Here is a 24,885-nt window from a genome sequence, read left to right on the forward strand (position 1 = left end):
CTCTGCGAAACTTCTGAGCTGCACAATTACAACTGCTTAAACACATTCTATAACCTTCTTAATGAGAGAGCTATCCAATAGCACTACCTTTTTTCTCGGTAAGTGTGCGAGTAACCAAATACATGTACTATCGCTAAGGCAGGGAATTTTGGGATGCAACCAAATATTGCAATTTAATTTGGAATATAAACACATTGCAAAATTTATTACAAAAGTGTAATAACATTAGGACCGACGGCATCTTGTTCTACACACATCAGCATGTAAAAAACAACCTTGATTTAAAAGGGAATAAGAGGACAAATGAGAGCAAAAACGCGTTAAAATCTTCAATCCCGTCTTAGGATAACACTAAATCTGGAGTACTTTGGAAAGCTCCGAACTCGTCTCAAAACCAAAGTATATTTTAATCTTTTGTAGCTTTTCCATTTCATTCAAGTTTAAAAATTGCATCCAATGAAACTGCGCGCATGGCTAAGTGAGCCAATGGCGTGGAGACACCGTCGCTCTAATCAGTTTTTGCTCACACGCTGAACTATGCGGCATATTGCGTACGAAGTCCAAACGCCTGTATTTCTTGTTCTCTATTACCACTCCCATTTTTTACCAAAACGAAACCCCAACTGCCACATATCGTCGAAAGTCGTGCGAAGCGTGTTTTGTCGTTGAAACCTTCCATAGAACAACAAGGTGAATGACAAAAATATATTCAAGTAAACAAATTAGACAAAGATTATAATTATCACTGCTGCTATTTACAGTAATTTCAACATTTTCAACCCCAACACGCCAGTGGTGTCTTAGAAAAAACAAATGGAAAAGAAAGGCTTGGAGTACTGTGTGAGAAACATTAGCAACCTATTATTTACTACTTCAGAAATGCATGTCAAAGGTTCACATGTATTTGCCAAAACCTAACTCAACTGTCAAGAGCCAGACTAGTGCATGGGGATTTGGGAGAAATTATGCTCTACACAATTAATCCGAACCTACACTTACTGTGTTGAATGTGCTTTGTCATCTTATTCTATTCTGACTCTGCTTAGTTTGTACATACATGTATTTGCTGAGCCTGTGTGCATTAATTTGATTATTACTGTTCAGGTAGTGGAGGTATTAAGCTATTATTAGTAATACCGATATTTATCATAATACCGATATCATCCATATGATTAAAAACTCTAAAATGTACTCAAGTATGCATCAAGGACAATCACTCTCAGTGAACGTGTTGATAAATTTTTGTGAAAGAATTTTAACATTTTTTGATTGAGAATGTAAAAATCTCAGGCTATGTCGGGCTTATTGCTAGCTGATAATTCTGTGCAATTCTGACAATTCCTTTAATTAAATGTGTTATTTCATAAACTAAGCATATTTTAATTGAGATAAATTTATTATGAAAGAGGCTGAACGGTAGTAATATGGAAATTGCAAATAATATATTCAATAGAAGTATCATCCAGCCACAGACCATGTTTTCGGCAAAATAATAAAGAAACAATGTGTTAAAAACAATTGAAAAGAAAATAATTATGATTTAGTTTTGCTGAATCTAGATATATCTAAATCCATCTTTACCTTGAACTGTGGTATTTCTTGTCTTCTGTAAGTCGTATTTTTAGTTAGGTATATTTGAAATGTTTTATAGTTTAGGTACCATGTCATTTGGAAATCATCTCTGATTGATGGCGGAGCGTTCGTCGACAGAAGAGCGAGCGGGTGGGGATGTTGGCCAAAAATTCATCTTGGTAGTTGACCTTGGCACTTCCATAATTCGTTGCCATGTCTACAACAAAGCTGCTCATATTGTGGCTCAAGCGGAAAAACAGGTAGGAATATGTATGACGTATGCGTGTAAGTAGGTAGAATGTTTGGCTGAGCAACTTGTACATCCTTTCCAATGCCTAATCAGGATTTGAAGATGAACACAAGAGAAAATGCAATGAGTAGCCACCTCATTTTCTGGGCCATCGAGTTGAGTTACGAGTGAGGGTCCTTCTAATGGTTGATTTTTTTGATCTTTTGAAGTGAGAGACAGCAAACTATAGCGATAAAAATGATCCTGGTAATGATGAGCTATGTATCAACCAATGCTATGAGAATAGCCCAAAGGTTTTATGGATGTTGGCCTGCAGCACATTTTTACTCATTCAGTGGCTCACAAGTGAACTACTTTTTGTGATGATAATTTATCCGTATATTCATAAAATACTCTCTGCTCTCAAAGCTTCAATATTCGCCAATGAAATGAATGGGATGAGTACTATGTGTATAAGGGTGGTAATAAGGGAAACTCCACAACTGGAAACATGTCTTGTTACACATTCCTGTCACCACCTGGTTTGCAGGTCAAATCTCTAATTGCAGATACGCAGAGAGAGCACATAATCTATCTGCGCTCTATTGAACATCTTACTACTTTGTGAAACTTTTCAAGAGCTGCATTGAAGCGATCTTACTGCATCTTGATAGGTTTTTAACATTTTCTCTTGACCTTGATGTGGCACGATCACCCCTAAAAGTGTTCAAGGAGGGTAGTTACTGTTGATATAGCAGTGCATTTTCTTGGATTCTTCTACCATGATTCTTCACGAGCAAACTGCCTTCTAGTCTTTGCACAGAGTGATTCGAGCTAGATTTCTTATTAATCTGCATCCATGTACATTATCTTTTATTTACCTATTGCAGACAGAGCTGGTGTACCCTGAACCAGGAGCAGTAGAGATCGAACCAGATAATCTGTGGAAAAAGTTTATTGATGTTGTGAGACAGGCATTGCATTGTACGTTTGTGAAAAACTTTATTTCTGTTTCATTGTATACAGACATTATGTGTGTACATTCGTTTTGTACCAGTGTGTGTCCTTTATATGCATGTGTGTGCCTTTTATATGCGCTTGTGTGTATGTTCGTTTTGTACCAGTATGTGTCTTTTATTTGTGAACATGAGCCCTTTTTGTACATGTGTGTCCCTTTATGTACATGCGTGTGACCTTTATGTGCATATATGTTCTCTTTACATACCTAGGTGTCCCCTTTGCATGCTTGCACGTTCCCTTCATGTGGGGATGAAAGCTTGATGTGAATACCAGATATTTTCATCCCATTTTACCATCAGCTGATTTTATGACACATACTTCTCTACTGGTTGATCAGTCGACTTACCATACTATGCTGTTGGTTGATCAGTAGACTTAACATACTATGCTGTTGGCTGATCAGTATACTTAACATACTATGCTGTTGGCTGATCAGTATACTTAACATACTATGCTGTTGGCTGATCAGTATACTTAACATACTATGCTGTTGGCTGATCAGTATACTTAACATACTATGTTATTGGTTAGAGCTACAGTCCAGAGTCATTACAGTCAATCTACAGCCATGAGAGCTACACTCTAATTTGAAATCACTAATCACTATGATTTTAGTGACAGTGCACCTGAGAAGACCGATTGTCCCAATCATCAGAGCTTCACTCTAATTCAAAATCACTGAGCTCTAAATCATATCCATTGTTTTCATATGCATCCATAATGTCCGTACAGTCTTACCTGAAGACTTTAAAGCGTTTTAATGAATGATGAGAATACTTTTCAGGGACACTGTACAACGTAATAGCGCCCATTGTTATATCATATTCCAACTTTAATACATTACAACTGTCTTTAAAGATTTAAAACGTTTTGTCCATTTTCTTACTACCAAGTGTTACGGTATTTTCTTTAAAACTTTGAAAGCAGCACTATCGAAATAATTAGTAAGAGTGCGATGCTAATATTTTATAATCAAAATAGTTTTTCGTTTAACTCAGTCTGATACTTCAATTAAATGAAAAACAGTTTAGCAAAGATGATGAGCGTGGCAGCATTAATGTCGATCCACCCGAAAGAGAGTGCGAAATCTAGGCGACATTAGCATTTCTTCGCCCATAAAAGTGTTGAATCGATGTTCCCAAAACTTTAACGAGGTAGTCGAAAAATATAGCATCACCCTTTATTTGGACGCCACTTTTAATAAAACTCTACTATAGGGAAAGGGTTGAAAAATAGAGCGCCATGGCGTTCACATAGAGGTTTTCCAGTATTAGCATATTCCACGATAATTTATGCATTTATATAACGAAATGCGAACAGCCAAACATAATTGCAACTTGGTTTTTTGTGGTTCAACCAATTCAAACTGTGTTGACCATCCAAGTGACACCATTTTGTAATATCAATGTAGTAAAAATGTATCTCTCTCTCTCGTCGTTTTTAAAATACAGCACAGGTAATGCAAGTTTCATGACGGACATCTTTTACTTGTAAATATAATTTGAATATTTAGGGGCTAATATACCGGTAAATAAACTTGTAATTAGCAGGAAATTTCTGCCCCTCGGACATGAGCTGCATGGGCATCACCACTTTCCGCAACTCTTTCCTTCTCTGGGACCGAGACACAGGTGAACACTTTGGTAATATCAACACATGGCAAGACACGAGGACAAAGGATATTGTTAAGTCATGGAATAACTCTTTGATTCTTGCAACCGTGAAGAGCGGTGCAGGTATCCTTCACGCGCTGACTCGTTCACAAAAGTTTAAAGCTGGTAGAGCAGTCAAGTTCCTTACTGCAGCTGTAAGTACATCCATGTTACAATCCAGTACATCGGTTTACAATCAGTAACAGAAATCAGTAACATCTTCCGTTTTCATGTGTGCTGGAATAAAATTAATTTTTGCCAACAGACCTTTTGTACGATGTGTTGGTAAGAGTTTTGTGTCCTGTGGTATGAATTTTAAACATAAAACAGCAGAGACAGACACGTAAAACATGAATACAAACAAATTGCGCTCAATTAGCAATGAAATCAGTACTTTTCATTCAACAGTTTGCAGACGACCCTGAAAGTTTCGCTTCCCCGAAATATAACTTCTATGTAGACAGTCGCTTTATGTTTAAGGGCTTGTCTCTAATAATGTCCATAGTTTCTTAACTGACTTGGTAAACCAGGCCAAACTTCCTAACTGATTTTTTTATAGAGGTACTCAGTGACCTACTTTGAACCATTTTAATATAGCTTAGCTTTTACTTCATTATTTATTGTCGAAGCATATCGTTCCTTGGCTATTACATGGGGTTCCTAGCACATGGATAGTGTGTATAATTAGGAAATAAAATCAATTACATACAATAAAAAAAAATGTAATTATGTATTGTTTCTAGGATAAAAAATTATGTTCTTTTTTGCTGATGAAAGCTGCTAGAGGTATTTATATAATCAAAGCTCTATAGGCTACATTATGATTCTTTAGCATTTTTTGTGGTTTCATATTTGTCTGTTTGCCTTGTTTGATTGGTCAAAGCTTTTTATGTTAGGCTTTGATTAGCTAGCTCATTGTATTGTTGAATTAGTTGTGTCGAAGGCTTTGTCGGTATTTAAATTTTATACTGCAACTCGGTCCAGACATTCGTACAAGGAATACAGTTCAGCAAACGTTAAGCTATTCTCCACTTTATGGCTGGTTCATATCAAATATTGCTTGTGTTTTCATTGATGTAGGAATTTAGAGTGAAATAATTTTTCTCTATTATTTTTCTATTCTTTTATGTGGTCTATTATTATTTTAAAAAGCTTTTTTTCATAAAACTAATTAAATTCAGTTGTTTCAATACTAACTTTGTAATAAACACAAATTGAGTGTGTTATTCTCTACAGTACCATCATTTTATCTTTTATACTCCTCATTTGTCATGCTACGTACCAGCTTTTTCTTGCTTTGGAAGTTGTGTTCCCTGAAACTCTTCTTTGTTTGTGACATGATAGTATTCATTCAACCACTTTTTACCAGATGTTGTCAGTTTTCTTCAAAGTGTAGAATTGAGTAACTTGAATTATTAATATTTGTATTAATTTTTATTATTCTAGGTGTCAGTGAGACTGAAGTGGCTCATAGATAACAATGAGAAGGTAACTCTCTAGTTGGTTATTTACTTATTCTTATTTCATTGCTATGACACAGTTTTAACACTTAACATGAAGGTGTCATTACTATGCATAAGTCATGGTGTTGTTATAGACAAAAAGCGGTATAGTCTGTGTCTGACTCCATCAAGGTTTCATGGGTAGGTTTTTTGGTAAGGGCCATTAGTTGTGCCTAATAATCAAATTAAATGGGAAAAATTGTTTTTCCCATTTTTTGTAATTCCAATTACAGAGGGTTCCCTACTTATGAGCATTCGAGTTACGAACAACGGTACATACGAACGTATGTACTGTTGTTCGTAACTCGAATAACTTTCGAGTTATTTGTTTGAACTTTGTTTGAACTTTACATACGTATTGTAAAGGGATTTGCCGGCCTTTACTTGGCACGATCTATACTAATAAATAAAGAGAAGAGAGTGCGTGTAGTTTCATTCAGCTTTTAATTAGCGAAGGAAATTTCACTAGCCGAGGAGCGTACGGCTATCTGTTCTACTCAACTAAATGACCGCACTCATTTATATACAGTACCCTAGGACACTTATGTATTCGCGTCATCTAACTTTCGCATTTTCGCGGTGTCATCCTCTCGCGAAAATTTCATGAGCGAAACTAAACTATCATAACAACGAGCGAAAACGCGAAATTAAATAGCTTTGTTCATTGATATCCACAATAAAATCTTCATATTAAAAATGCAGGCAATTTTCGTCTGTGGTTGGGCTCAATGGGAAATTTCTGGTAAACTCATTATAGCTAATACACCGACTGAGCAGCATGGCAAAGCAAATTAAGATGATATTAGTTTAGTCACCGAATTTGTAACTGATGAGGATGAAAGTCTGGTAGGTGAAGTCATAAAATTGAAGAATAATTATTGCAATGATGAATTTTATTGCCAACCAGAAAAAAATATCAACCCTCACCAGGTCCAACCACAATATACAGTTTTGGTTGTGAACAGACACATTAAAGACCGTGCTGCTACTTTAATTATCTGTATAATCACGGAAATTTAAATATTCATTAGCTATAATGTCATCAACAGCTAATTACCTGTTTTATGACTCGCGCGGGTAGTTAATGAACTCACAGAAAAATGTTCGTTTTTAGATTATAAATTCTCAAACAAAAGTTTGAAATTGCTTCGTTGTTTTAGGCTGATTTTATAGAGAAATCTTCTGACAACACAGTCAATTTCATAAAACTCTTAAAGACTGTGGGTTATGTGGTCAACGAATAATAAAATCAGGTTACCACGCAATTGCTGAGAAAGTCCAAAAATGCGTTTATGGCAGTGGCCCCTAGAAAACGCATAAATGCGTTTATGGCAGCGAAAGGGTTATACAGTTTTGGTTGTGAAGTTGGTTGTTACCTATCTATTTTCTTCTTGGGATTCGATTGTGAAAGTCACGGCGGGAGGAACCTAGACGTCGTTGATAGTCCAAGAAACAAATGGCAGCAAGTGATCAAATTGAATAATGGATCTCACTCACACATTTCAACGTGCGGTTAACAAATACGAACTAGTCCCAAATTGAATTTTTTTTCTTATTAGCTAACTGGACCTGAGGAATGTAATCTGTTTTTTCCACTGCATTAATTTTCAAATCACTATATTTTCGCACTCATCAGAGCCGCGAAATTAAGTTGCAGCGAAATTTTACTCTGTGTGCTACTCACGAAACTAAATACTAGCGAATTAAAAGTGTCCTAGGGTAATATAAACCGTTCCGGCTAACGGAAAACGGTAAGAACACCGGCTAACAAGGTGAATAAATAGGACCGCTAGCGCGTTGGTATGACAACAATATAAGTGACAATAAGTGATAGTGTTATGACAGTATATCAGGTATAACAATAGCATAACGAGTGAAACAACGATATAATAAACGGACAACACATATAAAAAATAAGATAACAACCATAAGTGATAGCATAACGATTAAAACAAAAATATAATAAAAAGGACAAGACATACAATAAATAAGAAATGCAGTGTCATGGTCCGGCGTCCACCAAAGTATTATCTCCATTTTGTTAAAAAAAATTTCAGTACAAACCAATACAGGTTACTTATACAAGCCTTAAACATACTTATATAAACCTTCAATATACTTATATAGGCCTTAAACATAAATTATAATACAAAATATAGCACTGAAGCAACTTACGAACAAATTCACCTTACGAACAATCGTTCGGAACGTAACTCGTTCGTAGGTTGGGAACCGTCTGTAATCTTCTTCTGATGTTTTTACCATCCATATTTAGTTTGTTTGTTTTAAGCAATGTGTTCTGTCTTATCCCTATGAATTATAAATTTAATAGCATCAGTATTATTACATGAAAGTTCGATTCACTAAATAAACTTAGTTGTCAGGATTTCACTTTAAATCTGTTTTTACCAGTGTTAAAATATTTAGACAAAGCTTACTCGTGTATGGAAGAGTTTGATAAGTTGAACAGATCTTAGACTTGTTTATAGACGCTAGAAATGCTTTTTGAGACTATTACAGTGTAAAGCTTATTGAACATTACAGTCACAGAGTAGAGATAATTAGCAGTGCTGAATGTTGCAGTTGCAAAGTAGAGTTAACCAGCAGAAAGTAATGTTTGGTACTCTAGAGACTTGGTTGCTATGGAAACTGAGTGGAGAGAAAGTCTGGATAACAGATAGGGCCTCAGCTAGCGGCACCCTTCTTTATGATACATTTCAGGTAGCTGCATATCTACTTTTACCATCATAACTCTATGTTTAGGGCCCTTTGCTCTATGACATCATTTTGATAGCCTTAAGTATGTTTTTAATTTTACAGCAAATTGTTTGTGGCACTCATCTCTGTAAAACTTGTCAGGTAGTTTCAGCCCCGCTTCTAAAATATGACCCCAGGCTTGCAGCTCCCACTTTTCACTTCTGCAATGTAAAACAACACCTTTAGTCGTTTTACCTTGTCATTGTCATAGATACTTTCAATGTACAGTGCTGTCAGAAATTATGTGTGTGTGTACTTATTGATCTTTTTAATAACTTGATAGTTTTTTAAATTTTAAAGTCAATTATTCTATAGTGAGCATGTGTAGCTGTAACTGGTCAAGGAAGAATAATCTGATGTCATATATAGAAAATTTTCCATCTTGTAGCCGAACCCAACAACCTTAAGTTATCTTTCAGTTTGTGTTTGTTTGGTGTAAAAGATTACCTATACCCACTGTATTTCTTACTTGTAATTTACTTTTGACCTACTCAGGGCACGTGGAGCTCACTTCTCTGTGGGTTAGTTGGAATTCCTCTACATATTCTTCCAGAGATATCAAGCACCTGGTAAGATTTTAGTTGACTTGGACCTAAGGCGAAATCATATTGGTCAATTGATAGACCTAGGGCCTACCAGCTTGTCGCTTGTGCAATGCCCTGCTGAGACCAACCTAGTTCTGCACTGTTGTGATTCCTTTAGGGCTACATTAGTTTAAGGTTCTTAAAACTAATAGCAAAATCCTTCACTGCTCCTGTGATTAGAAGCCTTTAATCATGATATTCCAAATTGGGCAATTTCAGTTAATAATTAAAGATAGGTGCACTGTTAGAACCCTAAGATGTCAACAACCATGTCTGAAGTTGTTTGCAATGAAGCATAATCTGGTTCAACAAATTCTAGCCTGGAGTCTTGTCCAGCTTATAAGCCTCTCAGTATGAATTTTTAATACACATCTTATACAGTACTTGATGCTGTCATGTGTAGACTTGGTTTTACTCCAACTCTCGGAGGCATCCCCATTACCGTTACACGGATTCATTTTTCAACACTACACTCTTAGATAACAAATATATAATTGTTTTCAGCATAACTTTGGCTGTGTGTGACAGCTCCATATTCGGCCATAACATCCCCATCACTGCTTCCATGGCTGATCAGCAGGCATCACTCTTCGGTCACTGCTGCTTTGACCTTGGTGACATCAAGCTGACTCTTGGCACCGGTTCCTTCCTTAATGTCAACACCGGGGTGAAACCGTTAGCTTTTGTCACGGGTAAGCAAAATAGTTTTCACTGCTTGGTCAGCTTATATGGGAGGAGTTCAGTGGTCTATTTGGGTGAAATCATGGAGTTTCCATGAGGTGATGAATATGGCAAGGGTTTGGGTTTTTAGCACACTGAAATGATAAATTATAGTGTGTATATTCTTCATATTGTTAGGTTAAATGCTTGGAAAGCATTAGGTGTTAGAATAGCCTCTATGGTGTGCTAAAACATCAGCTGAAGTCCATTATTGTATCTAGGCATATATCCCCTCGTTGCCTGGGAGATTGGACAAGAGGTCACCTTTTGCGCAGAGGGTAACACAGTCACACTCGGCACCTGCATGGATTGGCTCAAGTCTGTCGGCATCATCGCTAACGTCGCAGCGAGCTCAGACATGGCCAAGTCTGTTTCTGATACCAACAATTGCTACTTTGTGCCAGCTTTCTCCGGCCTTGCTGTGAGTTCTCTATTCTGTCTTGTTAACTATCCAATATTCATCACAAACCTGCTCCTTTTGCGATTGGTTGTATTATTTTGTTTTGATGGTATGAGCGTGGATTTATTCCTCGCTCCATCAATAACCAAGTTACAGCATGCCAGGTTAGTGCTTTTGAATTGCCAACAGGCATACCAGAAGGGTAGGTGTGATAACTAGCTATCATCAACTAGAAGTACACCATTAGCTATCAATGAGACTGCAAAACCATCAACTTTGGAGTTGTCTACACACAGCTCTTAATAAAAAATGACCCATTCGGTAATTCCTCCATTGATGAGGAGGCCAGGAGAAATTTTTAGTATGCACCAAAAATCCTATGTGCATGAACTTCCCTAAAAATAGATCACCGTGTTTTATATGGTGCCAAAAACGGAGAATAGACCAGCGCAATTCACTTGATTCTTGTCGCACATGATATGGCCTAATTTTTTTTAATTCTTTACCTTATATAAAGGTCTTGCCTAATTTTCATGACTTGGTGACTTGACAAAACATCCACCACAACTAATACAAAGTTGCATATCAAAACATTACATTGCAAATCAAAGCCTTAATGTAATTAAATTCATCTACAGAGTATCATTGAGCTAGTATTTGCCGACCTTCCATTTAAACAAAAGGAGTTGTTTCATTTTGAATTTTGATTAAACATTAACATGTCGTTTGTATAGTACAGCTCTCTGAAGTATTGCATGAAGATTATTTTCCAATAACTACTGCTCTAGTTGGTTATAAAATAATTTATTAAGTGTTGTTAACTAATTATACATGTACCATTTGTTACAACTTCTCGGTTTCACAGGTGACACTTCTAGAATCTAGACATAGTAAAAATGTCAAGCTTAGAAAAAAGCCCAAGTTGTGATGTTACTATCTTTTATAACTATTGATTGATTTCAGGCACCAATAAATGACGACTCGGCCTCTGGCCTACTCATTGGTCTCTCAGCATCTGTAACGGCAGCCCACATCACTCGCGCAGTTCTCGAATCGTTTGCTTTTGTTATAAAGCTTCAGTATGAGACAATGCTGGCCGATTGCGGCAGAACTGTCAACCATATCAGGTATGATAGTCACATGATTATAGCAGAACTGTCAACCATCTAAGATATGATAGTCACATGATCATAGCAGACCCGTCAACCATATAAGGTATGATGGTAACATGATTATAGCAGACCTGTCAACCATATCAGGTATGGTAGTCACATGATCCTAGCAGAACTGTCAACCATATAAGGTATGGTAGTCACATGATCCTAGCAGAACTGTCAACCATATAAGGTATGGTATTCACATGATCCTAGCAGAACTGTCAACCATATTGGGTATGATGGCTGCATGATTATAGCAGACCTATTAACCATGAAATAGTTCATGGTTGATGTTTGATTGTAGTCAAATACTGATATAGACGCTCTGTAATCATATAAGATACTATAAGTAATGATTGTCCAAGAGAGAAAAGATTATAAAGTAGCTGAAAGCTGTGGTGGTAGCTATAACTTTGTATCGCCAACTGATAGGATTATTACTAACAATGACTTTCTCTATATGTTGTTCTAGCTGACTGCCCTGCATTGCACGGGTGATATAATAATTACCCAATCAAAGTGAGTAACTACCTGGTAAGCTAATAGTATTTACTAATACTATAGCCATGTGTGAAGCCAGCTTATAATCATTACACTAACCATAATGGTCAACTGTGCTAGTTAATAGCCCAAATCGCTTTGAGCATAATTATTTCAACCGAAGTAATGAATATCATCACAATCATTCATCATTTAGGTCAGTTACACACCATAGTACAGTTGATTAGATTGTTGGTCTGCAGACCTATAGGTTCCGAGATCCAATCTCCTGCAAAGCAGATTTTTCATTTCTAAAATCTTTTTCATTCACTATAACTGGACATAGCGATGACAGATAAACAAGAGACTAACAAGCCAACCATTGAGACTTATACATATAGATGAAAGCATTAACAACAATGACTGTGTTACTTAGCAAATAGAGTTGGTGGTTAACAATAGCTTTCCACCAGATTAATGATGGGGCCAATTAATACTTTTTTACAGGGTGGATGGGGGTGTTGCTAACAATGACTTCGTGTTGCAATGCATAGCGGATGTTCTACAGAAGCCAATCCATAGGCCCCACACTTTAAATATGACCTCTCGTGGGGCTGCATTCATGGCAGGATTAGGTGCTAAGATATGGACCTCTCTTGAAGAACTCAAATCTTTGAAGCCTGATGAAACCGTGTTTCAGCCTCAGGAGACTTCATCATACTACAAGAAGGCCTTCACCAATTGGGAAAAGGCTGTCAGTCGGTCAAAGGCTTGGCACACAGCTTAGGTAGTGATATGAATTAATCAAGTGACATCTTCAGGACTTTGTGGACTCTCAGATTTCTGATCTTTTGGACCAAAACGTCTATTTAACTAACATGCTCAATGATTTGTGATAATTTTTAAAAATTCTATTTTTACGAGTTTTGCTACTACACACTATGAACGGTTATAATAGCTTCGCAGAGTATGAGCATTTATACAGTATAGTGTGAATAACTCCACATTTCCTAGAATAATTATTTATATACCATAATCAGGGTATATACAAGATTTGAATCAACTGACTTCTATTCTGTTATGAGTTTTTTTTGTTAACATTTTCATATTTTCAATAACTTCATTACTTGGATTTGCTAATTGATCCTCTACAATAGCAATCCAATGAAGATTTAGAATGACATCTTAAAAGACTCACTATAATCCAGAAGATGGTAGATTAGCTTGGCTATACGCTATGGGCAACTATGCAATGAATAAAATATTTTAATCTCTAAACTTTTTGGTCTACAAGCCTTTAAAAAGAAGATAAAATGAATAAATATATTATAGATTGATTGCTACAAAAACAATATTCGTATAGTATTTTGTTAAAGTCAGCTAATTATCTATATAGAAAGTCGGCTTCATGGTTTGTCATTAGCCCCTTCCATGGCCATCATCTGTCTCACTTGCTGCAATGAGCATCATCACCTGTTCGACCTGCCACCACTTCGGCTCAATTTATGCCCTTGTGTGCAGCTACCTTGGTACTCCTGTACAACCGACTATGATATGACCCATTAATTAACTGAAGTGGCAAATTTGGCATTACACACCCACCTCTTTAATAGGAATTAGATATAATCTTATACTTATTGGTAAGTATATTACAGGGAAGAATAGTAAGTGCCTGTGAATTGGCTGAATTACACAGTCTAAAGTAAATAAGGTCACCATAAAGCCTACTTTTTCTATTCATGCATCATAAGGGGTAATAGTGGCCTTAGGTAACAAGCCATTCACTATAATTAGAGGACTGCTGGTTTGGGACGTCACATATCACACCCGTGGACAGTCACACTTCGTAAGCATCAGTGATCTAATATCACAAGCTTTGTTGGTCACATGCCTCAGCTTTGTAAGGGTAAGATACTTGGGTGGTCATGAGCCACCATTGTGAAAGTGTAAGAAGATTGGGTGGTCATGTATCACAAGCTTGAGTTTTGTAAATGTGAGAAGCTTTGTTGGTCACATGTCACAAGTCTCAGTTTTGTAAGGGTAAGAGGCTTGGGTGGTCATGTGTCACAAGCCTTAGTTTTGTATGTGTGAGAGGCTTGGGCGGTCATGTGTCACAAGCCTCAGTTTTGAAAGTGAGAAGCTTGGGTGGTCATGTGTCACGAGCGTTTAGAAACATTAAGAGCAAGTTCATGGCTGTGGAAAGAGCTTACGCCTAGCAACAATGAAAATTGTTTGCCTACTAGTAGGGATTCAGACTGAGCTCTTGAGAAACTGAACGGCTCTCATTATAGTAAAGATTTTGAGTTAATCCAACTAGAACACATGCAAGTTGGTATTTGATGTGGTGGCACAAGATGACACAACACAACTATCCAATTTATTTGGAGTTGTTTCAATCTGGTTACATTAAAATAGTTAGCAATACCAAATTGAAAACCTCCCATTGACAATATATTACTTCAATACCTAAACTGCTCAAGTACTAAAAACAACAATATAAATTAATAACAAACAACAAAAATGCATAATTTGTATTTTCACATGAATTTTGAAAAAAATTGGTAATATGTAAAACAAGTAACTCTTTTCAACTTGTGCATTCTGATTTGAACCACATTACTAGTGAATATTATATAAGTTTACAAGTTGAAGGATAAATGGTGGTACACACTGTATAGCAGTACCCTAGAACACTTATGTGTTTGCCTCATCTAACTTTCGCGTTTTCGCGGAGTCATCCTCTCGCGAAAATTTCATGAGTGAAACTAAACTATCATAACAAACGAGCGAAAACGCAGAATTATGTAGCTTTGTTCATCGATAGTCCAAGAAACAAATGACAGCAAACGCTCAAATTGCATTATCGATCTCGGCCACACAATTCTACCTGCGATTCTCAATTACAAATAGTCCCAAATTGAAAAAAAATTTCTTACTGGTGAACCGAACCTGAGAAATCTAATTATGTTTGTTCCACTGCATTTATTTTCACATCACTATATTTTCGCACTCATCAGAACTGCGAAGATAAGTTGCAGCGAAATTTTACTCTGTATGCTACGCACGAAACTAAATACTAGCGAAATATAAGTGTCCTAGGGTATATCGGTAGTAACCCCACTATACTTCGGTGGTCGTATGCGATAACAAGGTTCACTCTACTACAAACCTATCCACATTTACATCAATGAATAGTCTGCAGCATAGCCATTCTCGTTGTACACTGCATGCGCTGAGACAATAAAATACTAGTCCCGTCCCGCAGCAACTATCATAAAGGGAAATATAGATCACCTGTGACAGCCAATCACAATCGCCGAAGTGGTGCACATTGCACAGACTGTCATGTATGCTTCCTAACATATTTCCTTCATAACAGATTAGCCTCAGTGATGTCATCAGTCTATGACACAGCGCATACATGTAGAGTTATAGCCAAAGAATATATGCCGAGAGGACAATTCCAACATACTGGGATACAGTATGTAATCGGCCTTAAGAAACATTTCATGTAAGGTGTAAAAGATAAGCTATAGTACTGACAACATAGTTGTGGTCAGATATACATATGATACTTACAGTAAACTGAGTTTTGCTGCTGGCAACTTGCTGTTCCTGGGGTTGCGAACCTTTACCATGATGCTGTTTTTTGTTGGCTTTGTGTCATTGAGATCTACCTCCTCTTTGTTGCCATTATCATTGAAAATTCCTAGCAGCACTGTGGATGACATTTGGGATGACACTTTGGATTGGTAAAACTGTAACAGGAATAACATCGTCTGTTATCACTCACAATCAATTGAAAACAACATAATTCAGTACCTTGCCATCAAGCGGCATAGAAAAAAAAATAAACACAACCAATATTTGTATGATTTATTTTAGATTTACCTACAAAGCGAATACTAAGTTTTGGTTCTACTATAAAATCTCCACCACAAGAAAGTGGATTGCATATAGCATTCATTTTATTATTCAATTTAAATTAAAATGTGTATTGAGAAGTTGTCATTTGTTTGACATAAAAATGACGCAACAGCATGCAAAAGGCAAGACTTTTCGCAAGCCCACAAACCGAGAACCTCCGGTAAGTAAAACCTGTATAGTCATCAGTACTTTGAGGCAAAGTTTTATGAACTTGATGATAGCGCAGAATGATTATTAGTGTGCACGTTTATCGAGTTTTTAATGTTTCTCTTCTGCAGAAATATTATACTAAATTTAAAAAAGCTACAAGCACAAACCCTGTTCAAGAATTTTACTATTAGGCTTCACCTGCCCATCTTTTCAGGACTTTGCCATAACCACATCATCAGGACCGTATGACGTGAGAGATGAAGTCTTGTGGTTATTCTCCTGCTTGTGTACCAAGTGGGTCTTAGCTGTAGCTATACCTGCATATGGTCAGCACTTGTACAATACAAAAAACGGCAAAATTTCAGTTCATTTGTGGCGGCAATTTTACCAAATATACCTGGTCACAGATATGCTATTGTCTGGGTATAAATGCACTATCAATCATTTAATTTTACAGTTGCTATGACATAAAAATGTGAATTTTATTAATCAGACAAATTTAGCAGACAAATCCTAAACAGCAGACAAGTGAAGATTGTTTTAAAAGTCCTGCCTTATGATAAAAAGGTTAAAATAAGTTGATATGGTTACAAGTTATCTCTATTGACATGAGCTTCCTAAAATATCATATTATAAAATCACATGTGAGAGAAGATGAGTGCCACTGCTAACTCGTCTCAAAATTTTTTGAGAATAGTTATATGATCTTTTGTGTCATCATATTTCATTACTGGTAGTGGTCAAAAAATGTAATGTTAGCTCAAATCGAGCTGGAACTTACTTTGATTTAGAGTAGTAGTTTGCACAGGTGAGTTCCTCGTATCATCCAAATACATTTTTCCAGAAAGTGTTCGTCATTTTGCCTATTCGATACTTTGTTTCGATCATGTCAACCTTGACTTCCAACAGCAATAAAACTGTTGCTGTCATTTTGTGATAGCTTTTTTCTGAACCAAACTGCCGCCTGTTTGATGACTACTTTGCAATATTTCGCTATCACCTTGTTGATATGCATCCTTCCGGTCACTTGTCGGAAAGTTTTTACAATGCCGCCTATGAGCGTTGGAGTTGTCTTTTCTGTGCTGAGTGACCAACTGATCGCCATTTGTGAGCTCCATTAAAATATGGCTGTTCAGAATACTTTTCATATTAACTGTCAGCAAAATTTATGTTCGTCTGACTAAGGTTATAAAATTGGTTAACCCTTGATTTGCTGTAGAAATTATCTGCTCTTTGTAATTAATATTGTAAGAATTTTCTCCCTTGTGGGCAGTGTGTAGTTTTTGAGTCATCATATTTACGAGGTTGTTCCCTTGTATAACTGCTGACTTGAGATTTTTGACCTTTCTCACCAGACTGATTGTGAGCTGAAGGGTTTTGTTGGTAACCTCCTTGTGACCTTTGGCCTTGCATGTTGGCATGCTGACTCCCATCTGTTTGATGATTTTTGTCTTTATTGTTGTGCCTTCTTCTGTCATAGCTTCCTTGCTACAAGTTTCTGATATCTACCATATTTATTGACTAGTTCTACCAGCCTTTAGACTTTAGGCCATCTATCTTGTGTAGAGTCCTCGATCAAAGTCAATTTTATACAACATAGTAATTATTTTGATCGGCTGTTCGCATACGAAAGCCCAATCCGTTAGTATTCGCGAAGGCTATTAATGAGAATTTACAGACAAGCTCCAGTAGTTATACACGCGATATTACGCGTCTTAAATATTTATTGAAAACCGAGTTTGTACCTGGTGCATACAGTTTTATGAAAGAAAATTCTTAAAAGAGAGGAGTAATAAAAAGAGACACTTTTTACTTCTAAGCTTGAAAATTGTTCGTTCCGTATGCTCTATTGTAGCCAACAAAGTGCGCTGCAACTGCTGTGTCTCGTGCTACAACTGCTTGACCAAACAGAACAAATCTGAAGCCAAATCTTTAGAGTCTGCTGAACCCAGTACAAGGAAACTAAACTCTATGTTAGGATAACGTATTTATTCTAATCTATAGTCATTGATATTACGTACTAGTCTGATACTACTCTTTGAAAATGTTCAAGCAATAGACAAGCTCTGTTTAATTAAATAATATGATTTATTCAAATTTTCGAATCAAGTATATCTTATGAGACCCAAATACTAACTGAACTAATATAAATATTTTGCAGTATTTACCATACATTAACAGTAATAAGTTATATCAGCAACTGTTGTTCTATTTTAAGCTGATGTAACTTGTTTGTAAAATCTTGAAGTTCTAGGTATTTGAGAAAGAACAGAAGTAAGTTGGTGGTATTCTGTGTATTTATATAGGCCAGCAATTTAATTGTGTAAAAATACGATTTTACACAAGTCAGAACAGTAATGTGGTTCAAACCTATTAAAAGTATATTGCGAGCATTTTACAAAGATTTAATACACTGCAAAGCAGAATTATTATGTAGAAATGGTCTATAGAATAATATAATGTAGGAGTTTTCGTACAGTGAGTGATTTGTTACATGAAAAAAGCGATCCTTACATTTGAAGTTTTGGTGAGGTTTGTAGTATATTGTTGGTGGGAAATAATGAATATGCCATGAAAAGTTGTTTCAGTCTGTGTTTATCTGTAGTGGTTGCTAAAATAACTGTACAGGCTTAAAGATTGAGACCAGCATGAACAGACATGTACTGTCACTGTGCTAAGTAGTAGCACATTGTCAAATGCATTGATGATTTAGCTAAAGATTAACAGTCAGAGTTTTAAAATTACATTCATTTACAACAAAATAGTAATAATATTTCAATTTCATCAACTATTCTGATGTTAGGACAAAAAACTAATTTTTGAAACAAAAACACTTATGAAACAAGCTCATTGCTATGATACAGAGATGTCATTTTCTTCAAAAGACATGCATGAATGACTAATATCAATACTAAAACTAGTCAATGTATGAACATAAGACAAATATGCTTTTGTAGGCTCTTAAGCCTGGTTCCTATACATGCTGAAAGCTATCAGCGGTGAAATATAAACCTACGCATTGAGTACCGCCAGCAACAACGCGCTGATAACGGAGTCCAGCGCTGTTTAACTTTTGCAAGGAGCCGCAGATGAAACCTTCCCAAAATCGCACCGCACAGGTAGAGGTCAGCACTTTTGAAACGGCACGGCGAGAGGCCATTTTTATGCGATCATCAGCGACTCAGCTTAATGTGAGCATAAGCTGCTGAGGCAAGCACTGCAAGTGTTTAGCCGCGCGAGATTACCACCAGGACCTCACAGCCAATATGGAGACCACGCTTAACTTTCATCATAACTTTTAATGCATCATAGGAAGTATTTTATAACAATACTAAGTAATAGAAATTCATAGTAAACAATATTATTTCTAGTAATACTTGAAGACTGCTATTGTAAGCTACAGTCTACAGTTAGGAGTGTGCCGGTTAGGTTACTGCTTTGTAACATCAATATTTTACACATTTGTGCAAGATTAAAACAGATTACACAGACACCACACACATTCGGTGATGTGTGTATATGTACCACATTAGTCTTTGAGTGCTGGTTATATAATTGCATCAGATTTGCGCTAGCACTATAAGTTCTTCCTTCACACAAACTGGAAAAATATAAAACTGTCAAACAACAATTGCTAGTCTTAAAGGTCATGAGCTATTTATGTGCTTTCATGAATAAGAACTTTAAATAAATGTTTGATTTTTTCTGATTGGTTAATTCTGAAATGAAACTACTTTTACTTTAGTCTTGTTGGTTCATTCATAAAAAAATTACATCGTTCATTTGTTCTTTTGATGTATAGATCTATTCTGATTTGGCAAGTGCTTTCAGTAAATATTTTGTAACCATTTGGAATATTTTTGTAGATTTCTGATGACTCAAAATATATATAAAGTCTTGTATCTGATGCAAATTACACCAAAACAGTATTGAAACCTCTATTTGTGATATGCTGTATGTGCATTTATTTCATGAGCTGTCTGTTAATTTTTCCGGGTTAGGTACAACTCAGAACCTGTTGGACAGTTCCAATAAGTTGGGTGCTTTGACAAAAACCAATCAAGCATGTGATACTGGCATGCAAAGATGTTACTTGAGTCGTGCTATGAATGCAAAATCTACATCATGTGAGCCATTGGGAGATCAAATTCTCTGCTTTGTCACTTAGCCTTGCAAACTGGTTTCAGAAGCACTAGCACTGCTACAGGGCACATTTGAGGTCAGCATATTCACACTGTTTACTTCAAAAGTTACACCGAACAGTAAGTACATATTTATGTTGATTTAAAAAGGTTGGTAGATGGAAAATGGTTCATGCTATATTTAGACATGCTTTTATAAATTCTGACATACAGGAACTATTGTCAATCTGACACATATTTTGGTTTAGTGATTATCAAAGTCCATCTTTAGTAAGGTGAATGTTTGAACTCTTTGTTTATCTTCTCTTCATTTTGGTTTCTCCCGCTGACTGTTTTGCATCTGCACATCGAAATATGGCTCTTTCCATTGCTAAACTAATATAGGATAAAAATATTGAAGAGCCTTCAGCTTAGCTGTTTACCTTGTATTAGTTTAGCAATAGAAAAATTTAATAGTAGTTGATCATAGCGATCATAGTTCGCTAAGATTTAAAAAGCCTACTAACGAAGAAACCGTTTTTTGTCTAAATGACCTCATTTTAAACTACAAAGCAGCCAAGTCAGTAAGAATGTTATGTATTAGATATAAAACTTCAAAAAATTTGCTCACCATACCTGCTTTTAAGGAACAAAAGGGCCAGCGATTGATTATTTGAACAAAGTTGAATATACATGTAGATTGCTGCTTGGAATCAATGATAGTTTTTTGTAGCGTATAAACTTTTAACTTGGTTTTCTGTCACCGATAATTTTTTATTTAATTCGATTCAGAATAGTATAGATATTCCGGCTCACCTAAGGACACAACCTGCTGTTGTTCAGTGCATCAGTCTTTAAATATTAAATTTGTTTCTTACAAAAATAGCTGAAGGATGCTAGGTCTGTTGCAGCGAGCTAGTTTTGTAAAACGACATGGCGCTGATGTTGTGCTTGGTTTACCATATCATAATATGTATATATGTTATCATATGTACATATTGCCTAATTACATATTTTTAGAATTCAATTTTTCAATGTGTCAAACAAAAAATTCCATTTTACAAAAGCTTCATTAGGGATTTTTAGTAGATATTGCGCAGCCCAATCAAAGCAGTGAATGTTTACTGCCACAACGCTTATCCTATACATTGAGAATTGGGCAGTCAGCTTTGACAAAAACCCTTGCTTGCATGAATGCAAGCAAGGGTAAAAACAAGGTCTTGTCATGTAATCCCTTTAATATCTTCAAGTAGAGAATTGTCAAGAAATTGGTACATTATAATATATGTTCAATTCATTGTAAGAAGCATTACTATCCACCCTAAAGACCTTAAACAAAATATGGCTACACCATGCAGACTATATATCTTATGGAATGCAGATATTATCATGGTGTAGAAAAAAAATTATTATTAAGACTAATCTCTTCATGAAATGATTGATAATTGTTCATCACACTTGTTCACAATAAAGAAAATTGACAACAGAAACATTCTTGTTGATATAATGTAGGTAAACATGTAGCCAACTGTCTATAATGCTATGAGCATTGCATTGTTTTAGTTACTGAGGCTTCAACAAAACTTTGTTTGTTATAGATACTAGTTTTATCAGGAATATTGTTATGGTAACCTGACACGTTATTTTTAGTTTTTATAGGTAAATTGTAATGTTTCATATAATTCTCATGAGTGCATTTTCATGTTTCATCCAGTTCATTTCAGTTCAGTGTCATTTTGCCTCTAGCTCTTAAAGGTACATTGCCATGTTACCTCTAGTTTTTATGAGTACATTATTATGTTACTTTTATATCGTTATGAATCAAGTATATCTTATGAGAGCAAAACACTAACTGAACTAATATAAGTAGTTGCCAGTAGTTGGTATCATACATGAAAGGGAATATTTAACTCAGCAACAATTGTTCTATTTTAAGCTGATGTAACTGGTTGGTAATGCCATGATATTTTAGGTATTTAAAAACACTCGCGAGTATATTGATAGTGTGATGTATAGTGAACTGCGTCAGCCAATTAAGTGTGTAAAAATAAAATTTTATAGACGTCAGAGCAATAAAGTGGTTAAACTTATTAAAAATATATTGTTAGCAGTTTATAAAGATTTAGTAATAATTATCTAGAAATAGCCTATAGAAAGTTATATTTGTGGAATATTCATACAGTGAGTGATCTGTTACCCGCAGCAAGCAGTCACTATACAATTAACACTTTGGTGAGATTTGTAGTATCATCTTTGTGGGAGATAATGAATATGCCATGAAGAATTGTTTCAGTCTGGGTTCAGCTGTAAGGGTTGCTAGAACAACTGTACAGGCTTAAAGATGGAGATTGGTATAACATGTTCTGTTACTGCGCTAAGCAGCAGTACATTGTCAAATGCAATGGTTATTTAGCTAAAGACTAACAAACAGAGTTTTAAAACTACATTAACTTAACACAGTATAGTAATAATAATCTACTTTTCATCAATTCTTTTGATGTTAGTAGGACAAAAGACCAGTTTTAGGAACAAAAAATTTTATAAAGAAAGCTCATTGCTATGATGCATAGATGTCCTTTTTCTCCAAAAGACACGAATGAAAGGTTAATATCAATGCTAAGACTAGCCAATGCATGAAAATAGGACAAATAAGCTTATGTATGTCGGCTCTTAAGCCTGGTTCCCATATAAGCTGCAGGCTATCAGCGGTGAAATGGGCACTTACGCACTGTCAAAAGAGTCCGGCGCTGTGTAACTTTTGCATCGAGCTGCAAGCAAAACCTTCCCGAATTGCACTGTGGTCAGCACTTTTGAAACAGTTTTTCAATTGGCCATTTTTGTGTAATAATGAACAATGCAGCTTTATTTGAACATAAGCCACCATGTCTAGGACTACAAGGGTTTTCCTCGGCGAAGTTACCACCAGGGTCTCACAGCCGACATTGGAATCGCGCTTAACTTTCGTCATCACTTTTAATGCCTCGTAGGACGTATTTTATAACTTTATAATGATACTAAGTAGTAAAACTCATAGTAAATATAGTATAATTTGTAGTAGTACTTACAAACCAATTTTTTAAGCTACAAGTCTACAGCAAAGAGTGCGTTGACTAGGCTACCACTTTATGACATTAATCTTACACATACTCGAATAAGGTTAAAGCAGATTACACAAATCCCACGCAAAGTCTGTGATGTATGTATACGTCCCGTCCCGCAATAACCTTTGAGCGGTGGTTATAAAATTACATCAAGATTGCACTAGCGCTAAGTTCTTCCTTCACATAAACTGGAAAATATAAAGCTACCTAACAACATTTACTATTCATAAAGGTCATGAACTCTTCCTCTGTTTTCAAGAATACAACCTTTTAATAACTGTTTTAGATCTTTCAGCTGAAAACCGAATAAATTTAATATAGTTGTATAGTGTGAGGAGTATTGGGTGGTCAGTTGGTGATTGAATAGCCGCCACGAAACAGCATTCAGTATTTCAATGATTGACCAATCAGTGTGTAGCAGCTTTTGGCTGCATGAATCTTTTGTCGAGATATATAATTTGTGAAATATTTCAAGTTTTGCTGCTACTCTTATAGAAGATCTCTGGAGCGTTACTACTTTTACTGATTGGCCCGTTCTAAAACAAAACTACTTTCATTTTAATACGGTTGGATCATTAAAATACTTCATTTTTTCATTTATACTTTCATTTTTATTGGGATTCAGCATAGTTTGCTATGATTTACAAATCCGAATAAAAAATAGATCGTTGATACCCTAGATTACCTTATTTAGAACCACAAATCAGCAAAGTCTGTAAGAATGTTATGAATTAGACATAAAACTTTAAAACATTTGTCCACCATACCTACTTTTACATGTAACTAGCAAAAGTGCTAGAGACTGATTGTTGTTTAAAAATGGAAATAAACTGCTGCTTAGAATCAATGGAAATTTTTTGTAACGTAAAATTTTAGAACTCGGTTTCCTGTCACTGATGTTTTCATTAGATTCTATTCGGAATAGAATATATATTCTGGCTGGCCTAAAGACACAGTCAGCTCTTGTTGTCTTCAGATGTGCTCAGCTTTTAAATATTAATTACTACTAGATTTGTTCCTTAGAAATATAGCTTCAGAAGAATACTAGGTCTGTCACAGCTAGCTAGTTTTATATAAAGACATGGCGCTGATGTTGTGCTTGGTTCACCTATTATAATGTGTATATGCTCTCTAATTACATGTTTTGGAATTCCATTTTCCGATGAGTTAAACAAAAACTCCATTTTCCAAAAGCTTCTTTTGTGATTTTTTCTCGATATTGAGCAGCCCAATCGTAGCAGTGAACATTTCGTGCCACAGCGCTTATCCTACACAGTGAGAATAAGGTGATCAGCTGCATACATGAATGCATCCCAGGGTAAAAACAAGCTCATGTCATGCGAACTCTATAATACCTTCAAGTATAGAACTGTGAAGGAATTGGTACTTTATAATATATGTTCAATTGTAAGAGGGATTACTAGCCACGCTGAAGACCTTAAAAAAATTGTGACTGCAACACACACCATATATTTTGTGGGATGTAGGTATTATTATGTTGTAGAATAAATTA

The 24,885-nt window shown here is 35.8% G+C and overlaps 1 protein-coding gene across 2 annotated transcripts; it reads left to right on the top strand.

Moving 5' to 3' along the window:
- Positions 1 to 573: 573 nt before the first annotated feature.
- LOC137401488 (putative glycerol kinase 5) lies at positions 574 to 13,920 on the top strand. Of its 2 annotated transcripts, XM_068087862.1 has the most exons (11): positions 574 to 690; positions 1,652 to 1,832; positions 2,692 to 2,785; positions 4,369 to 4,628; positions 5,920 to 5,961; positions 8,559 to 8,696; positions 9,228 to 9,301; positions 9,821 to 10,008; positions 10,258 to 10,457; positions 11,400 to 11,563; positions 12,581 to 13,920. In XM_068087862.1, the coding sequence occupies exons 2-11, from the start codon at positions 1,689 to 1,691 to the stop codon at positions 12,858 to 12,860; spliced, it is 1,584 nt and encodes a 527-aa protein (XP_067943963.1). In that variant the 5' UTR covers positions 574 to 690; positions 1,652 to 1,688; the 3' UTR covers positions 12,861 to 13,920. The 2 variants fall into 2 exon arrangements, with proteins under 2 accessions (XP_067943963.1, XP_067943964.1); XM_068087863.1 differs by lacking the exons at positions 574 to 690; positions 1,652 to 1,832 and having other exon boundaries at positions 2,689 to 2,785; positions 4,372 to 4,628.
- Positions 13,921 to 24,885: the final 10,965 nt, after the last annotated feature.

Source organism: Watersipora subatra, chromosome 8 (assembly GCF_963576615.1).
Source record: "Watersipora subatra chromosome 8, tzWatSuba1.1, whole genome shotgun sequence".
NCBI lineage: Eukaryota > Metazoa > Bryozoa > Gymnolaemata > Cheilostomatida > Watersiporidae > Watersipora > Watersipora subatra.

Excerpts from the sequence above, each read along its gene's own strand:
- LOC137401488 (XM_068087862.1), top strand. The coding sequence starts at position 1,689 with ATGGCGGAGCGTTCGTCGACAGAAGAGCGAGCGGGTGGGGATGTTGGC. Across the intron at positions 9,302-9,820 it reads CCAGAGATATCAAGCACCTG|CATAACTTTGGCTGTGTGTG; the intron begins GTAAGATTTTAG and ends AATTGTTTTCAG. Across the intron at positions 11,564-12,580 it reads AGAACTGTCAACCATATCAG|GGTGGATGGGGGTGTTGCTA; the intron begins GTATGATAGTCA and ends ACTTTTTTACAG.